General features: G+C 40.0%; 1 protein-coding gene across 1 annotated transcript in view; it reads left to right on the forward strand.

The window, feature by feature from the left end:
- SORCS1 (sortilin related VPS10 domain containing receptor 1) overlaps window positions 1-24,092 on the forward strand; it is a 260,159-nt gene that overhangs the window by 230,778 nt on the left and 5,289 nt on the right. Inside the window, exons 19-24 of the mRNA XM_053984129.1 lie at window positions 3,277-3,463; window positions 7,354-7,487; window positions 9,284-9,407; window positions 10,389-10,501; window positions 12,816-12,947; window positions 22,323-22,422. Of these exons, the coding sequence (XP_053840104.1) occupies window positions 3,277-3,463; window positions 7,354-7,487; window positions 9,284-9,407; window positions 10,389-10,501; window positions 12,816-12,947; window positions 22,323-22,422 (790 nt within the window). The remainder of the gene's footprint in view (window positions 1-3,276; window positions 3,464-7,353; window positions 7,488-9,283; window positions 9,408-10,388; window positions 10,502-12,815; window positions 12,948-22,322; window positions 22,423-24,092) is intronic.

The raw sequence follows: 24,092 nt of genomic DNA on the forward strand, positions 1-24,092 counted from the left end.
CATAGCTGAGTTGAGCTGGCACAACTGGCAGTCAGGATGAATGATGTGATCAATAAAATTCACTACTTGGTGTTGAAGAAGAAGTACATGTGAAAAGTATCGAGCCATTTGCCCTGCTAAAAGGCACCTTTCTGTTCAGTTTCTGATTTGAAAAATTAAGGCCTTCTCTCTGGAAGCAGGGATTTATACAGGAAAGCATGTTTTTAAGTTCTTGATAAAATAGGATCTGAGTATCTGGTAAAAATCAGGAAAATACTTTAAACAGATCTTGATTAAAGGTATGCCATGTGTAGATATTCAGTTCCAGTAAAAATATCTTTGATGAATGATTTCTTTTGGTGCCAGGAAAATGCCAGAGAGGGAAAGGGGTTAATCTAAAGAAAGCACAATGAATTAATCCATGAAAACATCCAACAGCAGCTGTGTCTGTTTCTTTCAAAGGATAATTAAATCTATTGTCAACATCTCTTAGGAAGACACAGAAGTCGGCGCATAATTAAAGACTTAAAAATGAAATCTGAAACATAGGAACCAAAATTAAAAACCTCGAGCTGTGTTTGTTCCATTTTTTAATACTTCCATTTAGATACAAATACTGAAAGTCAATAAGGAAAATGCATTATTACAACTTTCAGGGCAAGATTCCAATGGTGTGTTTGAGAGAGAGAATCCTGCTAGGAGGGGTCTCACATCCACCAAAATATTGAGAGCTGCCTAAAAGTAATCAAAATATAAAAATATTGTTGCAAACTGTATGGGATGTTTCTTGATGTACCCTGAGGCAGGAAGCTTCACAGAGTTTTTTGGTAACTCAAGGTCTTGTGTGCTCTCGAGGCTTCTTTGGTCAAGATGCAGGAAAAAGGTGCACTTGGCTTAGGAGGCAGGACCAGGAAGGAGGGAGAGAGAAATATTTTGTATATACTTGACAAAAACCTGGAAATTAATGAGAAAATCCCTTAGAAAATAGTAAATTTCTGATTTACATTTTAGTAACTAATGTTGTCTAGGTAGGTAAAGGGTTTAATATGGGGCCTCAGAAACTTGTTTTTAATTATGAGGGCTTCTTTTCAGGCTAAAAGTTCTTAAGGCTCAGCATATGTTTAAGCCTTTAGCTGCACAAAAGCCCTTATCAAGATTGCAGAGAAAGGGGTTAATCTAAAGAAGACACAATTAATTAATCCATGAAAACACTCCAACAGCAGCAGTGTGTCTCCTACAAGTAATGCAGGGAATTTTACATCTGCCTAATTTGGGCTAAAAGCTTCAGAAAAATCCGATTGTGGAGTATTGAGCTTGACAAAATAAAAAAGAGAAGCTGGAAAAAGCAACAAGAGGGGTTTTTGCAAGATGTCTGGATAGACATCAAGTTGTTGCAGAACAAAACTTCTCTTGGTAAAACAACCTCTTCAAGTGGCTCTGGAGAGATGCTGGAGACAAGAGACAGTGACAGCTGAGTTGGTTTAAATCAGGTGTGGGCTGTGTGGGAAATGTTTGGATTTTGGCTCATCTGCTATCTCTTCCTGTCTTACTCTGCCCGTGCTCTTACTTGGCACAGATAAAATGTTAGGACAAGTCAAAACACAGTCTCTTTGTTTTCTTGAATTTTCTCTCCCACTTCCTAAGCTAGACTTTTTAATGTCAGATTTCCAAAAGGTCGCATTTTCAGAGGAGTGTTATAGCCTGGATCTTACTCTGTGGAAAATGGGTTTCCAGTTCAAAGGGTTTTAAAACAGGAAAGGCCAAGACAAATAAGGCTGGGAAACAGCAGCTGAAGCTCTTCTCTAATTAGATTTTCAGTGGTTCCTGTCAGCATCTTCTCTACCTAGGAACTGAAATCTAAATCTTGCATGCCTTAGAAATCGTTCCCTTCCCTGGCTACACCTGTAGACAGCGTGAGTTTCATGGGTATGGACAAAATGAAGACAAGAGGAGAAAAAGGTTCATTAGAACACAAATTTTGACAGTTGCAGAAATGAGGCTATTCTGTCACTCTTTTCATCTTCTGCTGCTGCCTTGGATAAGTGGAGGAATATTGCACGACCTGAAACAAACTTCAACTGTTTGGCCTTGCAAAACGTCAACTGCATGGCCTTGAATATCCTCAGAACTGGTAAATCCAGCGGGGTCACTATGGTGGCACAGTTTTAACCATGTCCCAGCAGCATGGCTTTACTGTTCAAAGACATCATCTCCTTTTGAGTAAGAAAAGACAACTAAAACCCTAGTAATGATGGACCTGGAGGAACTGGGAAAGCATTGAAGGGTACTTCAGAGATCTCTGTATTTGGTCTGTGTTCAGTACTGGACTTGAGATAAGAATAGTCTCCCCCTGAAAGTTATTCAGAGGTCATGTGTGTTCACTTCTGGCTCTAGAAGCAAATCCCATTTGGTGGCTTCTGTTGGCTCAGTCAAACAGACATGAGTGCCCAAAGCACTGCATCATGTTTGAAACTGCACGTCATTCTAATAACTCAGGTCAACAAAGGACAGAACTCTGTTCTTAAGACCATTTCCCCTGTCACACCTTCAGTTTGGGATTCTCCACAACAGAGCAACACAGTTATTTTTGTCTCATCTATTTGGAAGCAACAGAGCTTCCAGCAGGGTGCCAGGGCAGTGTAAAAACAACTTTAGTCTATTAAAAGAGAGCATCTGGGAAAACCTGTTGCTCTTGCCACCATCAGGTATAGCTCTGATCCTTTTGCTTTCCGTTCAAGCAAGCCTCCACTATTTCTGTCTTCACAACAAGTTATAAAAAGACTGAGAGAACATGAGGAATATAAAAGTTCTGTTACAATTTCCTCTTATAGTCACATACATTCACATCTCTTTCTGGTGTGGATACCTGCCTGATGCCATCCATTCACATGGGCACCTTTCATTCCAGAAGGGAAGTTGGGCATCCAGAGTACTGTTTCTCTCTCAAAGGAAAAGAGGGAGAAAAAGGAAGAAAGTGGCCACTGCTTCAGTGCACCAGGCTGGGGAGGTGCTCCACAGCAGTAGCCAGCAAGTGTGAACATAGCCAGCATGAGCACCATGCAGAGCCAGAGGGGGATTTCCTAGGGGGTGAGGATGTTTAAAGGTAAGGCAAGATGCTGCATCTTATATGAAAGGGAGGGATCTTTAGCAGCCCTGGTTGTTTGACAGGTCAGTGCAGGCTGTTCCTCTGGCACATCAGACCTTGTTACTATTTTCTGATTGGTCTCAGTCACCCCATTGATTCCATCTCTCAAAAGCAAAACAGAGTCTGTTTTGATCCTTTCTCTTCCACCACAGGGAGACCTCCAGAGATCCCTCATTCAGGTGGATTTTGGAGACGGCATCGCTGTGTCATATGCCAACCTCAGCTCGACAGAAGATGGGATCAAGCACATCTACCAGAACGTGGGCATATTCCGAGTGACCGTGCTGGTGGAAAACAGCCTGGGTTCTGACAGCGCTGTTCTCTACCTGCATGTAACGTGTATGTATCTTCATACCCCTTGTTAGCTCCTGGTTTTCTTTTAGAACTATTACTCGTAGCTAGAGGTAGCATTTGGAATTTGACAGCTGAGTCCAGAGTGGTGGGAAATGATGAGTGTTCACCTGTCCTCCAGACAGACTGTTGATTCCAGACTGAGAGGAAACACAGATTCATTAAGGTTGGAAAAGACCTCTAAGATTATCGAGTCTAATCACTAACTTTTGCTTTTTAACTCATGTTTTACGTCTAGTTTTGGATAGTCTAATTTGGGACGCCTCAAAGGACTGTCCAGCCCTTTCTGAAATACACTTTCATTATCAAGCTTACACTTCCAGAACAACAAAGACACCCAGGGATCTTTAATGACTTTTAAAAGCTTTGAATTTTACTTCGTGTATGTTTTGCTCTCTAATGAAACACACCCACCTCTGGGATAGAAACCAGTGCTTTTCAGTGTTTCTGTTGTCATAGGAACCAAAATCTTTGTATTAAATAGTACTGCAAAAATAATAGCCTCACATTGCTTTTCTGCTATTCTTTTTAACATTTTCATACTTCATATGTGTCTGATTTACAACTGAAATGTATCCCAAATTCTTGGATAAAATCAACATTATATCCTTTTATATTTATTCTAGCACATTGTTATGAACCCAAAGGTCAATCTATTTATCAAAATTTTGTAACATTCCTAAGGGATTTTGTTTGGGGCCATAATTTTTTTTATACAGTGGGGTTTTTTGTTTGTTATTTATGTTTTCACTGTGTGCCTCTGTGCCAGATTAACTGAGAAAAAAGGAAATTCCCAAACCTGAAGTTATGTTTACAGAAATATTGTTTACCATCTACCAAACTAACTCTACATACTATGTAGATGATTTGGCACATTCCCTACACTTTACCTCTAGTTTTGGGGTTAGATTACACAGCATGAAAGCAGCTGCCTTTTCAGGGTAGGAGAGCAGCTCTTTAATGGAGAACCATTGTGTCAACAGATGGGAACAGTGGGAGGCAGGAGTGTGGGAGATGGGATTTTTATGAGGACTAGAGGAGCAGGAGCAAATATCCACCTGAATGTCCCCTTTCAAAAACACCTTTGTTTGGCAGGTGTCCAGCCTTCCCTCACTCATGGTGTCTTTCTGGTCTACAGCTGCTCTAAATCATTTTCTTGAGATACTGAAGGCTTATGAACCATTTTGATTGTTTAAGCCGTACAAGAAATATTCAGATTTCTTTGTGTGACTTAGCAGCTGACAGGGTATGTTTCTGTGTTTTGCATAGGTAATGCCAGCACAGGATTTAAACGCTGAGTGATCATTGCAGCCAGGCCCAGATAATGTGTGTCAGACTCCCTGGAGAAGTGACAGCTCTAAGGGATATGTCTCACCTTTCTCTACATGACAAGAATTAGGGACTGCAGAACAGGTTACAAATGAGCATGGTGCCACTCAGACTAGCAATAGACTTGCTGAGGACAGGGATGTACAGTAGATCCAGCCCCCTCCAGAGTCTAACACCCTGATCCACAAAAGCTTCTAAATCCTGTTTGAAAGCTTGCATTGCCACTCAGCCCTCTCCTGAGTATTCTGCTTGGGATGTTTGAGCTTGGCCTTTGAGGAGTTTTGCAAAAATATCTGTCCTTAAAATAGACACACACACTGTATTGTAAGATCCACAGACAAGCAATGTGCAGCCTGAACATCCAGAATTTTAGGAAGGGCTACAAACTGGGTGATCCCGGGTTACAGGGTTAATACATGAGTGTCTGCAGCCAGGTCTGGGCCTTCCAGCACCTTCCTTACCTGTGGCCAGCACTCTTCCTGCAGGGAAAAAACTGCAGGCACTGAACCTCAGTGCTTGTGGTCTCAAAAATAAAAGTAAAGCCTTCACCCCATGCTCTCCTCATCTTGCTGCAGCCAATGCACAGAAGCAGTGCCTTTCCTGCAGTTGCTCCAGGGATCCAGAAATGAAGGTTACTGTGAGACAGGAGCATTTTGAGTTGGATGGACAATATAATCTGTTGTATGTAAACTGCTCAAGCCAACAGCCTGTCTCTTAGCTGTCTTGAAACGTCAAAATTTTCTCCTGGAAAGTTAGTTATGGATTTGCCTGCATGCTTCAGAACAGCATCACCTGTACAAGTGAGCCTTTTGAGAAGCTTCTTCCTTTCAGTTTTCTGGAGCTTGTACAGTACTTTTTCCCTGGGACAGGTGAAGGCCATAGCCTCCATAGCTCTGCATGAAGCTCAGAAATTAATTTTCTTGAATCCTCTTCAAGCTTACCTGGGAGAAAGCAGTCTCCTACCAGGAGGGCCTATCCAGAGTGAGCTATCCCCATCTGCTGGCCAGACAATAGCTCAGCTTTTCAGCCTCCTTGACCCAGCTGTGCTGGGAAATGCTCAGGCAGAGTTGGGTTACTTGAGCCATTCTTTCATATCCCTTCCTAGCCATTGTGTGGGGAAGGTCCAAGGAGGTGCTGGGCGCTCTCTGCCATGTAGGATCATTTGAAACCTGTTCAGAGCAACGATGCAGTAATGGTGGAGAGTATCAGACTTTTCATGGGCTCCATCATTACAGTTGTCACTGCATTTAGCTGGGAAAATTGCTGTTTTTCAGGTCTTAGGGTCTTGCTGAAAGCAGGAATAGCATGGTGATGGAAATGGATCTGAGTAGGAGGATGTCATTAAAATCACAAGGGTGAAATTGTGGCACCTCATGAATTTCCAAGAGTGTTGACTGCTGCTTATAAAAGGCAAAGTAAGCCATGGTCTCATGTATAGCAGGCTTTGGTTAATCTGATCATGGATAACTCTTAATTGGGCTGCTTCAGCTTAAGCAGTGGCTGTGTCTACAACCCAGGGAAAGATGCATTTCAGTAATAAATCAGTAACACTGGTCCTTATTCTGGCATTGTTTATACAGTCTGATTTGGGAGAGGCTTTTTTCCCTCACTCTGCCTATTGTGTTATACAGGATGCTTTCTTCAGAGTATGGTGTTCATTTAGGCTGAAAAGCAAGGTCTAAGTGGTGATTCATGCATGGGGTATATCCTGAAAGATCCTCCCTGGAAATACATGAAATTCTTTAGCAATGCATCTCAACTCCATATGAACAATGCAAGGCTGTGGCTGTGGTTCTCATCACTGGGGAACTCACAGACAGAGGATGTGTTGATGTGGCCTTAATTTGTTTAAGGAACCCATGTCCTCATGTGACCTGAGGTTTCTTTATTTTTCTTTCCCTGTCACTCAGGACAATTGCTTTGTTCTCTTAGTGAACAGTCAGAACACATTTTAAAAATAATCTATAGAACAAGATTTAACAACAAAGGCCCATCTGTTTCCAGAAGATGGGAAATGTGTAACCCTGGGCATAATGTCACTTGTTGAATGAATTATGTTCTGTTTATACTGAAGAAATAAAAGAGTTTATTGATGAAAAGGAGGGAGTATAAGGTAACAATAAAATGCAGGCACTCAGTGAATAGATGCCTTCAGAAAAAGTTTCTGCTGAAGTTCACCAAATCATAGCAGTTTTCCAGCAAAGATGCTTCATGTCCATTGAAGCCCTTTGTCCTGCACATTCTTATGTCTTCCCAGTGAAGGCTACATTCACCCAGCAGGGCTCTGTCCCTGTTGCAAAAGTCTCATAAGTTCCTGACTTTATGACATTCATGCAGTAGAGAGTCCAAGTTTTTCAGCTCCAGGTACAGGGGTGGCTCCTGTTCTCTGAGGAACAGATTTAAGCCTTCCTCTCTAGAAATGCTATCAAGCCAAAACATTCTGTCATGTCCCATGGTGATTTAGGGAACAGTTTTCTTCCCTAAACCAATGGATATATATTGACTTTTCAGATGGAGAGAGGACTCACCTGCTGCTTCTGTTTCTGCAGGCCCCTTGGAACACGTCCACTTATCTCTACCCTTTGTCACCACGAAGAACAAGGAGATCAATGCCACAGCAGTGCTGTGGCCAAGCCAAGTGGGAACACTTACTTATGTCTGGTGGTTTGGGAACAACACAGAGGTTTGTATTCCTAATTGATTGAGGTCAATAACCTTGGGGGAGCTCTCTGACAGAAGAGGGAGGGAGAGAAGGATCTGGGAATGCTTCTATGTAGTCACATATGCAAGAAAACTATAAACCAAATACCGAGATACTAATGGGCCTTGGAGGTACCGACATGGAAATGTAAGTAGTGCTTTGTGTTTGTGGCTGTGACTTAGCTGCAGGCTTTATTGCTATTTCATGCAAGGTGCCAATAGCTTTCTTCCTTAATTCCATCCAAGGTGAACATAGTTAACCAAAATCTGGAAGAGTTTCTACTGTTTCTCTTCCCCCTCCTTTCTTCAGTAACAAGAAGAGAAAAAAAGTAGGGGCTTTGGAAGCTTTTTTTTTATGGAAACAACCTTTCAAGCTGAAGCTGTTTTTATATCTGGAACTGACCTATGCTGAGCCCCAGCAGCCTATGCTAAAACACACATGCAAAAGGACCTTATTATCATGTGCTATGGGTGGATGAAATGGTTCCCAACACACCCCCCTGCCTCAGGGTTCTGCTTAGATATGTGACTGTGCTTGCAGTCGTGGTAAATCTGCACAGACATTAGAACTGTTACTTCACACATAATTGTGGCTAAAGTACCCAGAAACCCTAATTAGTTTCTGAGGGGAGAGGTTGTCATGGATTTTGTAGAGCCAAGAGGGACCTTCATAATCACACATTGTTCTCTTCTGTATAATACAGATTGTAAAGTTTGATCAGTACCTTCTGCTTTATTTAACTTTTTGTGACTAGGGCAGGACCTGACTTGTTGTTGTTGTTGTTGTTTTGCATTAATAATTTTCCTCAGCTGATGGAAAATGCACTGCTTCTCCTTCTGACCATCTCCTCCAACTATTTCCCCACAGCTAATTATTCTGAGCTTTGAACTCATGCACTGTGTTTGTAGTCTGAATTTATCTAGTCTGGGATTCAAGCTGTTGGATCTTGTTATGCCTTTTTGTGTAGATTAAAGAACTCTCTGTACTATCAGCAATCATCTCCCCCTAGAGGTACTTACAGGCTGTGATTGTCACCTCTTAACCTTCCCTCTGATCTCCTAAGCTCCTAAATGATCAGAGTTGGTCTAATACTGTTCTCATTGAAGTGTACGTTTTACTATAGACCACAATGACAACAGTTTGACTTAATACTGGGTGCTTTGAAGATCTCACCCAGAGTTCATTGACAAGTGAAAAGAGAAGTTAAGGCAGAGTCTGCTGGAGGACATAACTCATTGATGAACTTGTTCACAGCTGAAGGGATCTGTGTCCTCTCAAGCATCAGCAATTAACAAAAAAACTGTGTCTGTATCTAAGGATAACATAGGGCAGCAAATGCGAAATCTTAATTTGGCTGGTTCTGTGACAACCTCCTTGAGTCACCTTAAATAAAGCACTTACACTAGATTTAGGAAAGGAGGGTGCTACCTGAGCAGTGAGTGTTGCAGGCCTTTATATCAAGATCTGGGCCTCTCTGGGGAGTGAGCAAAAGTGGACATTTTAACATGGGATCCAAAACAACCAACATGCACTGGAATCTTACATAGCTCCTATGGAAATTATAGGTACCTTATTCTGACCTTCAGGAGGACATCTCTGTCTGGGATTCATGTGCCCTCTCTAGGAAATTAGCTGCCATGTCACAAGGCTTGAGTCTGAAATTTCCAGTCTGGAACTAACTCCTCCAGCCATCCCAATAGGTTAGAGAGCCAAACTCATTTTTTCTTTTCCTTTCCAGCCAAATTAACTAAATTTTTCCTTTTATGATGTATTTGCAGCCACTGATCACACTGGAAGGGAGCATCACATTCACATTTTCTGTGGAAGGGATGAACACCATCACTGTTCAGGTCTCAGCAGGAAACACCATTCTTCAGGACACAAAGACTATTGCAGTGTATGGTGAGTTCTTCCTCTTTCATTTCACACAGTCAACATAGTCAACATTTAGAGAGCCAGGTTAGCTGGCAGCAACAACAGGTCGTTATTCCAGAATGCTTTGAGTGAGATTATAAATTGAATTCTACTGTTACCAGTCCACTGTAGTATCTCTGAAGGCCACTGATTGACATTAGTGCAGACTGACATGATTGCAGAACATTGATCTCCTTCCCAGAGCCCTCTGCATGTGCTCCATCACTCTTTGATCATCCTACATGATTGTCAAAATGTTAGTTTGTCTTGTAAGCTGGTTTTCCCCCTTCTTGGCCAGCAGAGGCCTCTTAACTCACACAAAAGCTGCTCAGCTTGAAAGATAAATCAGTGCTGTGTGCTGCAGTTCTGCACAGAAATCTGTACTGATTTGACATTGTTCTCATGCATCAGAAGCAGTTAGGGCACACAAGTACCATATAGTGTAGATGGAGCCTAAAACCCACTGGGAATCCCAGTGAGTTTTAGCTGATAGTGATCAATGTGGGCAGCTCTGTTAACAGCAGCAGAGATTAGGTACATTTTCCAAGGCTAGTCCTCTCCCCATATTTATCCCTGTTCCCTTCCAATTAAGATCTCTAAGGTTTGGGGCACATCTGTGAGTCCAGTCACAGCTTCCTACACAGGGTGTGCCTGCTCCAGAAGTCAAAATGAAGGTAACATTTCATTTACATTCCCAAAACAGCTCCCTTTGCTGTGCTATTCATCCACTCAAGTAAGGATTGATCACTTTTTCAGTTCCAAGGCACTCAAGTGATGAATCTCCCAGATTCTCCATATATCTATCACTGAGTGTCTCAGGTGCACTTCTGGATTTCCTCACAGTCTGTGCACCATCTGCAAATTGATTAAGCAAAACATGAGCTGCACCAGGTTTCACAAGGTTCTGCCCCCTCATTTGGCATTAAGGCATTTTTGTCTTTACTCACCACTCTGTCATTGTATCTGCAGAGAAATTTCAGTCCTTGAGGTTATCGTTCTCTCCGAACCTTGATGACTACAACCCAGATATCCCAGAGTGGAGAAGGGACATCAGCAGAGTTGTCAAGAGAGCTCTGGTGGAGGTAAGCTGTGTGCATAGCCTGTGTTACAAGGGCTCTGGTTCCTGATTTGTCCCTTCATTAGGACTGGATCAGCTGTTCTCTCAAGGTGTCTTTTTGTTTCCACCACCCAGAAATGGAGAACTGACGGTGTTTGAGACCAGCATCCTAAATTTTAGACTGGTGAAGTGATCTCATGTGTTGCCCAGAGTCAGCCCTTGGTGTAAAGCAACACTGTTCTAATGGAATTGCAAATATGCTGTAGAAAATTTGTGAGACCAAAAATTAAACAAATTTACTACACAGAAAAGCACCACAGCAAGTACTTTAAGTTCTTCATATAGCATGAGTCTCACAGGGCAGGATTGGATGCTTGTTTTCTCTGAAGTTCCTTCTTTAACTATGGAACATAATGTCACAAAAATATTCTAGTGTAGCTGAAGATTTGCATTTGAAATTGAGGAGGTAAGAAGAGTTACAAGAGATAGCTGGGGTTTCTCACCTCAGTAGAAAAATAGTGCAAGGAATTGTTTGAAATAGTGTTTCTCCTTTTTTAAAGATTCTCAGATTTTGAAAGGACAAAAGGCTTATCAATGTTATTAGCAAGCTTAAGTGTTACTTGTGGCATCATCTGTGCAAAAACTCTAGAAAAACTGTACTAATCAGGTGCACAAACCTGTCTGGATTGTTTCTGAGATTTTTTTTTTTTTTTTTTTTTGATATTTTGTTAAAAGACACGAGGAAAGGGACAAAAAGAGCATTTTTCTGGAGCTTAATCTCCTGACGTATTTATATCTGTGTAAAGTATTCAAGAATCCATTTATCTTCAGGATGAATTTTCAGAATATAAACATCTCAATAAAGCAAAACCAAACCATAAAAAAGAATTGTAAAACCACAGTACCAAGGCTCCATTCTAAAAGCAGAGCAGTGAAAACACAGAGTCTTTTTGTTATTTGATTGAAAAAATAAAAATTGATAGCTAATTATCCGTCTTTATACAGCTAAATGATTCACCTTAAACAAGCCTTTGTGAGAAGTTCCTGTAAAAATTAAAGATAAACCCAGTAGATTTCTGCAGTAATTAAGTAAAAGGTATAAAAATGAGTCAAATAACTAAATAATTCAATAGGAAATTATAGCTGTGCTATAGAATTTTTATGAACTTTTATTAAAGTATTATATTCTTATTACAGAATATCATCAGACCAAGATGAAATTCTGCCTACAAAATTATAGTTCTGTACTAAAATCTGATCTTCACTCTGAGTAGGGATAATTTCATATTATCACAAAATATCCTATTTCTTGTTTTGATTTGCTCATATCAGTGATTTTCTGATTACTGTCTCCCACTTCTGAAAAAAAAAAAAAAATTGTTCCCAGCCCCTGAAAATGAAGGCAATACTGTGTCTTAAGTCTTGACACCTTAAAGCAACCTGTTAGGCAAGCACAAATAATGTAAACCCTGACTTCACAGAATACTCGTAAAGAATATGAGATATTCTTTATATATTGATAAGGGTTTTTTCTAAATCCGCCTCACAAAACAAAGTGAAATAAAAAAAGGGAATAAAGACACATGCTTTTCCTTGGTGTGTGGCAGAGGGGACTCCACAGGGTTTTCCCCAGACTGGCTAGGGTTATCCACAGGACAGGCTCAGAAAATAGTGGTTTATGATCAGTTTTGTTGACCCTTTGTCCTGCATCCACCATTTCCTCCAATGAGCAACTCCTCCATGTCTTTGCTCCTGAACTACTGTGGGGAAGAATTCCTGAGATTTCGGTGCAGTTAATGTCTGAGAGGCTTCAAAGTCCTTACTGCAAGGGAATCTCTGTGGTGCATCTGTGATCTGTCCTTGTATCTGAAGGCACTTTTTTTCCACCGCTTTAAAAGTGACCAGCTAAATTCAGCACTTGAAAACTTCAGGTTAAATCAATACCTTGAGATTTAAGTGCCTTTGGTGGATAATACACAGCAGAAAGGCAATGCAGGAAGATTCATCAAATTATGTTTCTCCTTCCTTTGGCTAGCAAAACTTCCCGAGGGCCAAACTAAGTTCTTTTCTGGATAATAACTCAGCTATCTGATTGTGTAGCATCAGCTGAAGCATAAGATTGGAGATCACCCTGGTAGTAATGCCTTTAATGACTTTTTTTCTGAATTTTGTCTAATGTGTCAAAATTTGGGATATTAAAGTCCTAACTTAAAAATTTCAGCCAAGGAGATGTACGAGATACACCCCACATGGTGAAAGTACTGTGATGCCTTAACGAAGAAGTTTTCTGCTTTCAGTGCCATCCATACTGTTTTGTCTCCATTATTTCTCTGTATCAGGCTACAGATATTTCCAGCAAGCACATTCTGGTTGCAGTGCTCCCTGGCCTGCCCACATCTGCTGAACTCTTCATTTTACCATATCAAGATGGCACAGGAGAAAAAAAAAGAACAGCAGCAAACCTAGAGCAGGTATCGTGTCCATTACGTGGAGAAGTGTATGTGTATGCATTTCTGTGGATATATATGAGATATATATATCTGTATGTATATGGGATTTGTGTATGGTTAGAGCTGATAATTATGGTGAGAATGCATCTGATTCACTGGGGTATGTGTTACATGCTACATCCTCTTTAGGGTTTTTTTTATGTTTCTTTTTTTGGGGGTGGTTTGTTGGTTTGGGCAGTTTTTTTTTTTTTTTTTTTTGTTTTTGTTTTTCTTTCCCCAGCATTGGAAACAGGCTTTGGAGCTGTCTTTAGGAGTTTAGATGCCCATTTGTGTTCCCTTAGAAGTCCTGTTTACTTCATGGAAGCAGGAAGAAAGAAGAAGGAAGAATTTAGGGGATTAGTTCCTGCCAACAGGAACTGTAGAGTAGCTTTCTGAAACAAAGTTTATGACACAGTCAAGAGTCTAGAAAGCGCTGGAGGACAGAGCTGGATGGTAAATCTGGGCTGTTCAGAACTTCATTCGTTTAAGGCACAGTGATGGGATTGGACAATCTGCCTGCCTTCTTCATGGTGATGGAAGTGGGGCTGAGCCACTGTGGATTGTTTTTTCTGTGAACAGCTGAAATAGGTTATGATGACTGAAGGACTCTGTCTCGCTGCAGACCCAAAGTTCCTGCCAACCAGATGGGCCTAGCAGGATTGTAATTAAAAGATAAAACACTGTGCTGGGCAAAAATCCTGAAATGGCATAGAATTACAGAATTGTTAAGGTTGGAAAACACCTCTAATGCCATAGAGTTCAACTGATAACCTAACACTGCCACGTGCACCACTAAACAATGTCCTCTTGTCCCATAGCTCCTTTGCTTAGCTTATTAGTTCAGATTGCAGGGGCAAAGATAACTTTGGCCCTGAGGGAAGCACCATTGTACCTCTGCCTTCCATACTCCATGTCCATGGGTCAAGCCAGGTAAACTTAGCTGTGAGCCTCAAACCTCCAAGTCACCCATATTCTTAAGCTTTCTCTTGCTCAGCATTTCTAGCTGTCATCTTTTCTTTTGACAAATGACCTTCTTAAATTTTCACCACCCATGTAATAAACAACAAATATGGAGATTTACTGCTCTACAAAATCTTTCCTTCCTTTTCTCCTTCATTTCCCCTTCTCCTCACTTCCTTCATAAAATGGCAAGGAAGCCAGTTCATAAACTTTCAAATTTATATCTGACCCAGCTCCCTTCCGGCACTCAGCAGCTTACTCTTTCTCCCTCTTTTTATACCTCTTTCTCTCCTGGAAAAACAGAGTCGTTGTGACTGTGGAGAAAGGAAGCCCCAGTAGTGCTCCCATGGTCTTTTTTATGGACAAGAAGAAATGTCATTTTCAGTGTAACTCCATCAACATCTCTGGCAACCTGCAGGGTCCAAATGGTAACCTTTGGAGGACAGAGAAACTATTTGCCATTTGCAGCCAGCTCTTTTCTTTGAAATAAAGCCAGGATGGTCAGAATGTTTTTCTTTTTAGTCTGTGGGTGCTACGTTCCCCTTCCTAGTTACTCTAGTAGAAAATAGTGGGGGTTTCTGTGAGAACTGCCCAAAGGCCACAAAGGCCTCTGCCCTCTGCTCTGAAGCATATTCTGATACTGCTCCTGTTTTGTCATCCTGTGATCCTTCTGCCTGTGATCCTTCCCTATGCCTTGGTGTTTCAGAGCTCATTCCACAGCTTCTCCCTGTGCTTGAAGTTGCTGGGATGAGTGTTGGGAGCAGATGTTTTTGATGGCTACAGCTTAAGAAGCTTAAGTTGCTTCTGAGGTACTTCTAATGTATTTGCTCTTTTCTGGTAGGAATAGAAGTCTGTTTTGTAGTCATGGGCAAGGAATAAGCTATTCAAAGGCACGTACGTGAGCTTGCCGGTTTGCAGGTGCACACCCAAAGGAATTCAGTTCTGAATTATGTTTTCTAATTTAGAAGAGAAACTTTCAAGTGTGCAGGGAATAAAATGGGAATAGTTTACACAAGTACTGCAATGGAAAAAGGCTCCTTAAAGAAGCACTTGATTATAGAGGTTCCTTTCTTCATCACCTGAGCTAGACCACTGTTCTGCCATGGGTAACCATGAGGGGTGTATGGGGTTTCATGGACTTTCACATTTACCAGTAAATCTCATTCTTATTTAATAACCATTGGAGGCTTACATTTTGCTGTTTCCCCTTTAGGTGGATGAAGCTGTTCTGGTTTTATCTGATACATACTCATTTGGCTTTGCAAACGTACTTTTAGGTCCCTCTGTCCAGCCACTCTTCTCTAGGTACATAATTCCCATTGACTTCAGAGGCAGTTAGATGTCCACTGTGCCTTGACAATCGAGGTCTTGGTTTCCCATTTATCAAAGTCAATAATACTCCTTTGTGACACTCATGTTTTATGAGTCTGAGCACAGTAGGCCAGTAGTGGGACTGCAGTAGTGCCCCACTTGACAAATGTACATTTCCATGCAGTTTTCCATGAGAGTGGTGCATTTGTGTTTCATGCTCTCTTTGAGGCTGTGGTTCAACGGTAAATATCATTTTCTTCCTCACTTGATGTATCACTTTCATACAATTGTCCCAATTTTTTTTTTTTTATGTATACATAGAATCAATTATTGTCATATCTGTTTGCATTTAGAAATGTGAACTCTGCATTCCTAATATTTTCCATTGGAGACTAAAGTACCTTTAAAAAGTTTGACTGCTGTTGATAGCCAAAAAAAACTACTACATGTGAGTCTGGGGAAATTTTCTCAATGTGCAACATAGGACAACTCCACCTAATACATAAATACATGAATACATAAATACACAAATACAAAAAAGTGCTTGATCCACTCCACTTTCTGTAGTCAGTGCAAAGTATTCTTCACAGTTTCCTAAAAAATCAAAAGGCCTTTTCATCTTCCAGAATCCCAAAACACATTTGCAAAATCTTGTATTTATGACAGGAATATTGTGTCCTTTCTTTTTTCCCCTTTGTTTTTTTCTTTTTTAATTGGGCATTTGATTGCTCTGCTTCATTTAACAGTAGCTGAGGACAGACTACTACCATGTTTAAAAATGTAGAAATAATTGGCAGTTGTCAAACACTGGTCTTTGATTTGCATGCTATGACTGCAACAACGCTGAAATATCAAAATGCTTGCAAAAACAGCCACCCAGGATTGCCACTGGCCACTTGGGCTGGAATGCAGTTGCTACACCATTTCATGGATGGGCTTGGTGAATTTGATGATTACAGAATTCAGATCTGCTACCTCAAAAGCACAAATTTCTTTCTCTTCAGTAAAAGGCAAATATCTAATAGTAACATTTCAAGAAATTGAGTTATTTTTAGCACAAATACAGTTCAAAATGAATGTTCAGTAAGAAAATATTGTAATTAAAATTCAGTAGAGGGCAGTTACAATTATTTATTTCAGTGTATGGTTTTACTCAGTAGGAGGATTCTGAGGGGTTATTTTTTTATTTATGCATTTCACAAATTATCTTCTTTCCATGTTGTTTCCTAGTGGGGGCTTTTACTCAAACATAACAAATGCATTTTCTTTTAGTAAAATGAAATATAAGCAGAAGGTACATGAGAATTCTGAAGTGATGTTTATGTATCAAGTAAGGGTTTGAGGGTTATCCTGAATTTCTCTTTAGTTCTCCATTTGGGTATTTTCCACTGGCCTATTCAAAATTACTGTAAAAGAATGCAAAACAGGGGTAGGAGCAAATAGTTAATGACATTTGAGGCCATTAATCTTTTCTCTGAGAAGAGCTCTCAGCAACATAGCATGATGGAGACTTTGGCAAATGATAACATCAGCTGGTTGGTAGCCAACTGTACTCAATATGTTGCAGCTGTGGCCAGTATCTGTATCCAGCCAAAGAGATGGGAAATGACATGGATGACTGAATATCAACTGGACAATGATGATCTGCAGAGATTAAATACCTCTTGTGACTTTAAAACCATTGGGAGTGACATTCAGGAAGCCTGTAAGCATATATATCTCTTGGGACTATTTCCTTAAAGCAGATTTAGTTTTATATCTGCTTCTTTGTAGATGATGGAGCTTCTATCTTATTTTAGAGTTTGGGTTATTTTTTTTTTTTTTTTTTTGCCCACCCTCCTAAGATTTAGTGTATCAGTGTATTTGCTTTCAGTACTTTCCTTTTCTCTAATGTATTTCAGGTGTGCCCATCACCAAAATATTTTTAGCAACAAGATCATGACAGTGAACGCCTTCAAATCTTACAGAAAATTGTGCCAATCAGTCCTGGAAATTAAATTCCAAGAAGAGGTTGATATATGGGGTAAACCATCTAATGCTTACTAGGAGAGATTTTTTTTAACATCTGTGCCTTTGAAAGAAGATCAAGTCTTCCACTGGTAGTTAGGGGAGGTTGAACCAGTATTAAGAAGTAAAGGCAGATGAGGAGAGAATGGAATAATGTGAACCGAAAGACCTTGTACCAGGGGCTTTTTTTCTTTAGCCAGATTTTCTTAAAAGCTGCTTGTGTGATGTAGGAGAGGCTGTGTAAATCTCTTGTCTTAATACCTTTGAGTTAACTCCTGCCACATGATTATCAGCCCTCTCACCTTCATCTTTTGCTCAGTGTACAGAGCAGCACTTGATTCTCAAGACTGTTTTTGGTTGCCTTTGTTCATCAAAAGTGAATCCTGGCTTTTATGTCCAGGTTCTCTCTGGGTTCACATCTGCTGTTTCATTCTTGTCCCAGAGTAACCACAGGAATATCCTCTGCCTCATGCTCTCACAGTGTCCCTGGATACTCCCAGCAGCTTGAATTTAGCATCTTTCATTAAAGATCTGCAGAAATTCCTGCTGGAGCCAGGAAGTCAGTGACTGTGCTCTTTTCAGTGCTAAGGCAAGCAAGCTTTAGAGGCCCCATGTGAAGTGTCCAAGGTTATCCAGGGCAAGTGGCACAGTTTAAAGTAATCCACATTGGCCCTGACTCCCACTTCACTTTCCCAGTGTTGGTTCAAGTTTCTTCCTACTAAATCAATGTGCCTAATTCTTTCCTTAGTTGTTTATTGATTTGCTCAATGAATTGAATTGAAGTGTAGCACTCACTAGTTGAGATCTTTACACAGTATCTATAAAATTATCAAGATTCTTAGCTAGTGCATACTGGCACAGTTGAATCACATTCAATTAGTCTAAAATAACTTACACCAGGGGTTTCAAAAGTCAATAAAGGTATGGGAAAATGCCCTTCTCGGTGATAATTCTACTTTTTGGTTCTTTTAGAGTCCTAAATCTGACAAAATGCTAAGAGCAGCCAAATTAATTTTTGTTTTGTTCCATTTTTAAATTGGAATCTCTTTATTTTTATTCACAAATTGTCTGTTATTATTATTCATTATGTGTCCTTTGATGAAAAATGATACACAAAGAATAGTTCCTATTACTGAATTATTTTTGCACATCATGCTTAATTCTGCAAATGAAGCAGATAAAGTCAATGAGGCTCAGTTAAGGACCAAAACTAATTTTGAAAGCTAATTATTTTCACAAGAGAGACTCTTGAAGACTATAAATTAAGAGACTGCTATTCTAAGAAGTTTTATCTTCATCAAAGTTAGTTGCATCTCCAGCAGGGAGAGATGAAGAGAGGGAGGCCTGAGGCCAACCTGTTCCCAGATGAAGGTCTGGCTGTTCAACTGGAGTTGCATTGCTATTTTTGAAACAGGTCAAAAATGTGAAATGATGTTTCCTTTTCTGCTTTTTAAACCAAAATGCATCCATGGTATCACTTTTAGTGCAGAAATAAAGAGAAGCACAAACCCCAAAATGTTCACCATTGACCCCTTTTTATTACCTCAACAACTGAGATCAGCCTTTGCATGGAAATTTAATTCAGAGACACTATATTAATACTGCAAACAAGTCAAGTCTGAACAACTCCTAGATTAAAGTCTGATAACTGAGCTAGAAATAAGCTTGAAGGCAGAGGAGTCTGTTCTCCAATCTCAAAGCAAATGTCCTGACTGACCTCTCAGTGCACAGGTCCCCTTGGGACTACGTGAGGGCCATGACCATTGCCAGGTCCAGCTTTGGAGGGCAGTGGATACAATCCCAGTGTGAATTTGGCCCTTGAGGTTTATGTAAGCTGCTCACTGACCTCAAATACTGGCTTTTGTAAGCCATTATGTATGGTTTCTATTTCAGACAATTTTTAGGAGTACAGAAATACATTTTCACTCTGTTTGTCTGTTTTGAAGAGAATCTTGTTTTCCACATAAAGAAAAATGAAAATATTGTACCAAACAAGCAAACATTTTAAAAACACGTCTGAATGCATCTGTTCTTCCCTCAGACGTGTGTGTCAGGAATCTCCAGAGCTGCCTGAGGAAGGCAGATATCTGATTCTCACTAGAATTTCTGACACTTTTGAAGATCTTAGGCTGTTATTCACTTTTTTCACTTGTTCAGATTCCATAAAGACCAAGGGAAAAAAAAAAACAAAAACAGCTGTACACAAAAAGCCACTGGGAGAGCATGTAATTAATCGAGCCAAGGAAATATCCTTTATACTCTGCACAGAATGAACAGTGTTGCTGCCAGTTTTGACATTTTGTGTGTAGTCCTGGAACAGTTACAGCTGTTTCAAGCCTCTGCTGAGACACTGATAGTCTCAGGCAAAAATTATTCTAGTCTGAGATGAATTTGTACAGGATGTTATACAGTGAAGTCCTCATTCATAATCAGTAACAAAGCAATGCAGTAATAATAAATTTCAGTTGTGACTCTTTCTTTCTGTCTTTCTTCCTTTTCCTTACTACTTTACCCTTATTTCCTCTCTCCTGTTTTTCCTTTCCCTTGGCCCTCCCTGTTGATTTTTCTCTCACACACCTGGGTTGCTGGGAGGCAGCCACAGCACCTCTCAGCTGCTGTTTTGCCTCTTCACTCAGTTCCCCAGGAGCCCACAGGCAGGCCAGGGGAGATCTCACTGTCCCTTCAAATCACTAGTGTCCAACCAAATCTCTTGCACCTTCTCATACTGACTTTCTCCAGCTTCTCCCATTCTTCCATTTTTTTGCCCAAATCCTTGAGGAAGCCATTCTCCAGCACCACGTACAATGTTTGCTAGCTGCAGACTCAGTTACATATCACAGTAAGCCTCTGCTTGTATAGAAGGCATCATGTATGTTTTTTACCTCTGCTCTTTTCCTGTCATTTTGTGCAGGTATCACAATGTGTTGAAGAGAAATGACACACAATGTGGTTGTCTCCTTTTTTTAGTTTACTGTCTCGTATTTACTTTTTTTTTCTTTTTCCCCAGGGGCTCAGCTGCCCCAGCAGCATCAAGATCTCAGAACAGAAAGGAAAATGCCTGCAGGGTTAAGGAGGAGAGCTGTTAGGTTTCATGTAGGACTGGATATAGCCAGGATGATATTTTTCCCATTAGTTCCATGAGCCATTAATGTACCTGGTTTACAGCATATCAATCTGCATCTGTTGCTCTAGTTTTAGAGATGAAAAACTTTTTCTAGTTGTCAATCTTGGTTATTAATATGCTCAAATCCTTAAAGAGGGCTATAATTTGCTTCCCAGGCATTCTTCATGTACTGTACATCTTTGTGTCACCATCCCTGCTGCTCTGAGCTCAACAGATGGCTCTTTGAATGCAGGTGGTATTTTTTCTTGCTATTGGAAGAAATATATTTATTGCTCATTCTGGCACCCATGAAATAAATTGTAACTTTAAAGAGATATATTTAGAAATATAAATAAAATGCCTATAAGAGTTATTGCCAAATTGATATTGGACCAAAGGCACATATTCAAGTAATCAGCAGTCAGAAATGAAGTGTATGAGCCAAGAGTATTAAAAGAACCATTAAGAATGTTAAAAAAAAAAAAAAAAAAGAAGGAGATAAATCACATACTGTGATGAATGATAGCCAAGGAACATCTAATCATATCTGGGTAGAATTTACTGAAATAGCTCAACCAGACAAAAATGAAGAACATGAAAAAGATGGTGTAAAAATTATTGGAATGTTCTTTTTTTCTGACAATTTTTCATTAATCTTCGAGAAGGAATAAGGATTTATTTAAAACAAATTGAATTAAATGGTGAGCACTAGAATACGATTCCACTTGATCGTGGTGTGGCTATAAAAACACATTCTCAGCAACTGCATATTATGGGTTTTGGGGGATGTTGTGTTTCCAGTTTTCCAACCACCTCTCCCTAATAAGCCAACGTGCAGAACTGCGACTCTTCAATTAGAAAATTGATCTCTACTGTAAAAAAATGTGAAATACATGAAACATCAGGCAAATGAACATACAAAAGACACAAAAAAACCTGCCAACACCATGTCTGTAAGCTTCCATTCCTTGATAAATCTATCTTTTTGTTTTGAATGGCAACATGCCTGGAACTTCTTGCATTTAATGAAGCGTGATGTGGAAAAAGTGGATCTGTGTGACAAAATTACTTAAAAAAAAAGGCATGTTTGCCAACAGATTGGACCAAACTTTGACTCCTTTACTGTACAAATACAGATTTCATGGGGTCTTATCTCAGCATGGGAGATTCTCCCTCATTTCATGGGGTCTTGCTCATCTTTTCTATTTTGTCCTTAAAGGAAGAGTAATCTGCTTCATTTCTGCTAGGGCTCTGTTGATGTCATCAGTTGTGGAAAGATAATCTGGTGATCTGAAAGCTCTGTGGAAAAATCTCCCCCATGAACGAGAGTGGGTTGTGCATGAAAACCAGAAGAAGAGATGGAACATGCATTTTGTTTAAGCCACATTCTGTAGTCAGTAAACACTTCCAGATTCAAGCTGGTTCTGGTACATATTTAAGGATTAGGGAGCAGCTGTCTTGAATCTCAGAGCTGGATGAAATTAAATTTGCTTTTAGAACTTGAAAATTAACTGCAAGCCGTGGCATGGATCTAAACCATTCATTTTTATTCAAGTGTGTCACATGTTATGAACATCCTCTAAGAGCATGGAACTGGCCACTCAACAAATGAGAAGTTATTTATTACAAGCAGGTGTTCATAACAATTGCAAAGTTCCTTTTCCCTTGAACAGTGAATGAGTTCACTGACGTGATGCTGCTGGCTGGTCCTGTGGCCACTTTCACGTGTGGGTGGAATGTTCCTTTGGGGCTCAATTCCCTTTTGCTACTGGGCTGCTCCCACAGAGGTGTGACTGGGCATCTTGTTGCTCAGCCAGTTCTGACCATACACAAACCACTCTGTCCGAAATCCTTTATTGTGAGGTAATAGGAATCTGTGGTCAGAAAGTGCAAAATCTTTGCTTAGCTGGCAGAAACAAATAACAAATGCTTCTTTTTTTTTGTTGTTGTTGTTGTTGTATTTTTTCCCTTCCCAGATTTCAGAAACGCTGATCCAGAAACTGAACCAAAACCTGGTCCATTTTGAGTTGAAGCCAGGAGTTCGAATCCTTGTCCATGCTGCCCATTTAACAGCAGGTGAGTGTCCTCTTTTCGTGTATGCCTTGTGTGTTGCTCTATAGCATAGCAAGCAATATATCCATGGCAGTAGTGTGCTATCAGCTGTCTTTTAAACATTTCTTATTTTTATATCACAATAACAACACAGTGTGTGAGCAGACATTAAAATGTCTGCTCTACCTCAACTTTCTATATCATGCCAAAAAGATATAGTGGCTTTTGCATTTACAGCTAATCCTTTTGTTTTCTTAGGTGCAATAATTTACTGTTTTTTTGGAAACATGGTATAAGTAGCAGCAGAAGTGTGTATTTCTTGGTTAGCTCTAAAATATTCAATAGCTAAGCAGCACCATGGCATTTTCAGCCTGAGTCCCACAGTGCAAAAGTTACCTGCTAGCCTTGGATATGTTCAGATATTCTAGAGTCAACAAACATTCAAAGCAACTAAACACTGCTCAAAAGTTGTTCAGCGGTATGAAAGACTAGAACCAGTATAGATCTGCACAAAAATAAGATCAGGCAGTTTGGACCTTAACTAATCCTATTTCAAAATAAGTCATCTCCAAAGTCCTGATATTTAATTACATATGTCACTAATCATATGTCTATTCTGTATGCTAAAAACCTCATTTTGCAGCATAGGTCCTATTTAACTATTAAAAGAGATGGACAAACCAATCCACACTCTTAGGAGTTCATTTTCCCCAGGCATTGCTGATAATTCTGATCAATTGGTATCAGCTTCTTTTGATAATTTGCAAACTTAAACCCTCAGTTCATTTGTACCAGCAAAGTGCTCTCCAAAAACTTTTTGTGGTGTGAATGGATTTTCCCAACCAAGGAAAGTGGTTGGGAAAGCAAGTCCATGTGCTGCCTTGGAAGCAGTAAGAAAGAAGAGACTATTAAGAAAGGGTGTAATGTTACTACATTTAAATCTTCCCAAAAGAAAGGCCCGGGGTTTCCAATATTTCATTTTTCCTAAGCAGAGGTTTCTAATATCTGTCCTGAGAATATTGCTGTATGTTTCTGCTTTCCATTAGCTGTGGAACAGATGGCCAGATGCTTATTTTTAGACAAGTTAGAACCGAAAGCATATAATATCAGCTTCAAAAATAGAGTTACGTGCAATTGTTCAAAATTTTTACCAAAAATGCATGTTTTTATTTGTATTTACACACAGACACCAGGAAGGAGTACTTTTTGTCCATAACAGATGCAAACACTAATTTTTTTCTGTAAGGTAGGCTTTGTTGTACTCTCTCAAACCCACTGGTGAGTGGTTGCTGTAACTGGACTCAAAATGTCCTATTGGAGCCCTACAGGATTTTGTCTCTTGAAGAAACAGGATTCAGTAAGAATGCAAAATGAGCTTGGATGGCCAAACTATGTGTCAAAAACCCAGAGAACAGCCACTGTGAGGTCTCTGAGGGATTATTTCTCCTTATCAAGCTGCAGAGGTCATGTTCTCCATCTAAGCAAAAGGCCCAATTTCATGACACCAAAACTTGTGAATAGTTCAAAATTTGACAAAGAGCCATGAGAGACTTACTTCTCTGCTGAAAGCTATTTTCGTTGTTAGAAAATAAGAAGAACTGGCCTTTGAAAATCCAGGCTTTTATAAAAAATTAAATTAAATGAACCAGGGAAATCTGGAACACAGCACAACACCAGAAGCAGCCCTTAGAAAA

This window comes from Vidua macroura, chromosome 8 (genome assembly GCF_024509145.1).
Source record: "Vidua macroura isolate BioBank_ID:100142 chromosome 8, ASM2450914v1, whole genome shotgun sequence".
Taxonomy (NCBI): domain Eukaryota; kingdom Metazoa; phylum Chordata; class Aves; order Passeriformes; family Viduidae; genus Vidua; species Vidua macroura.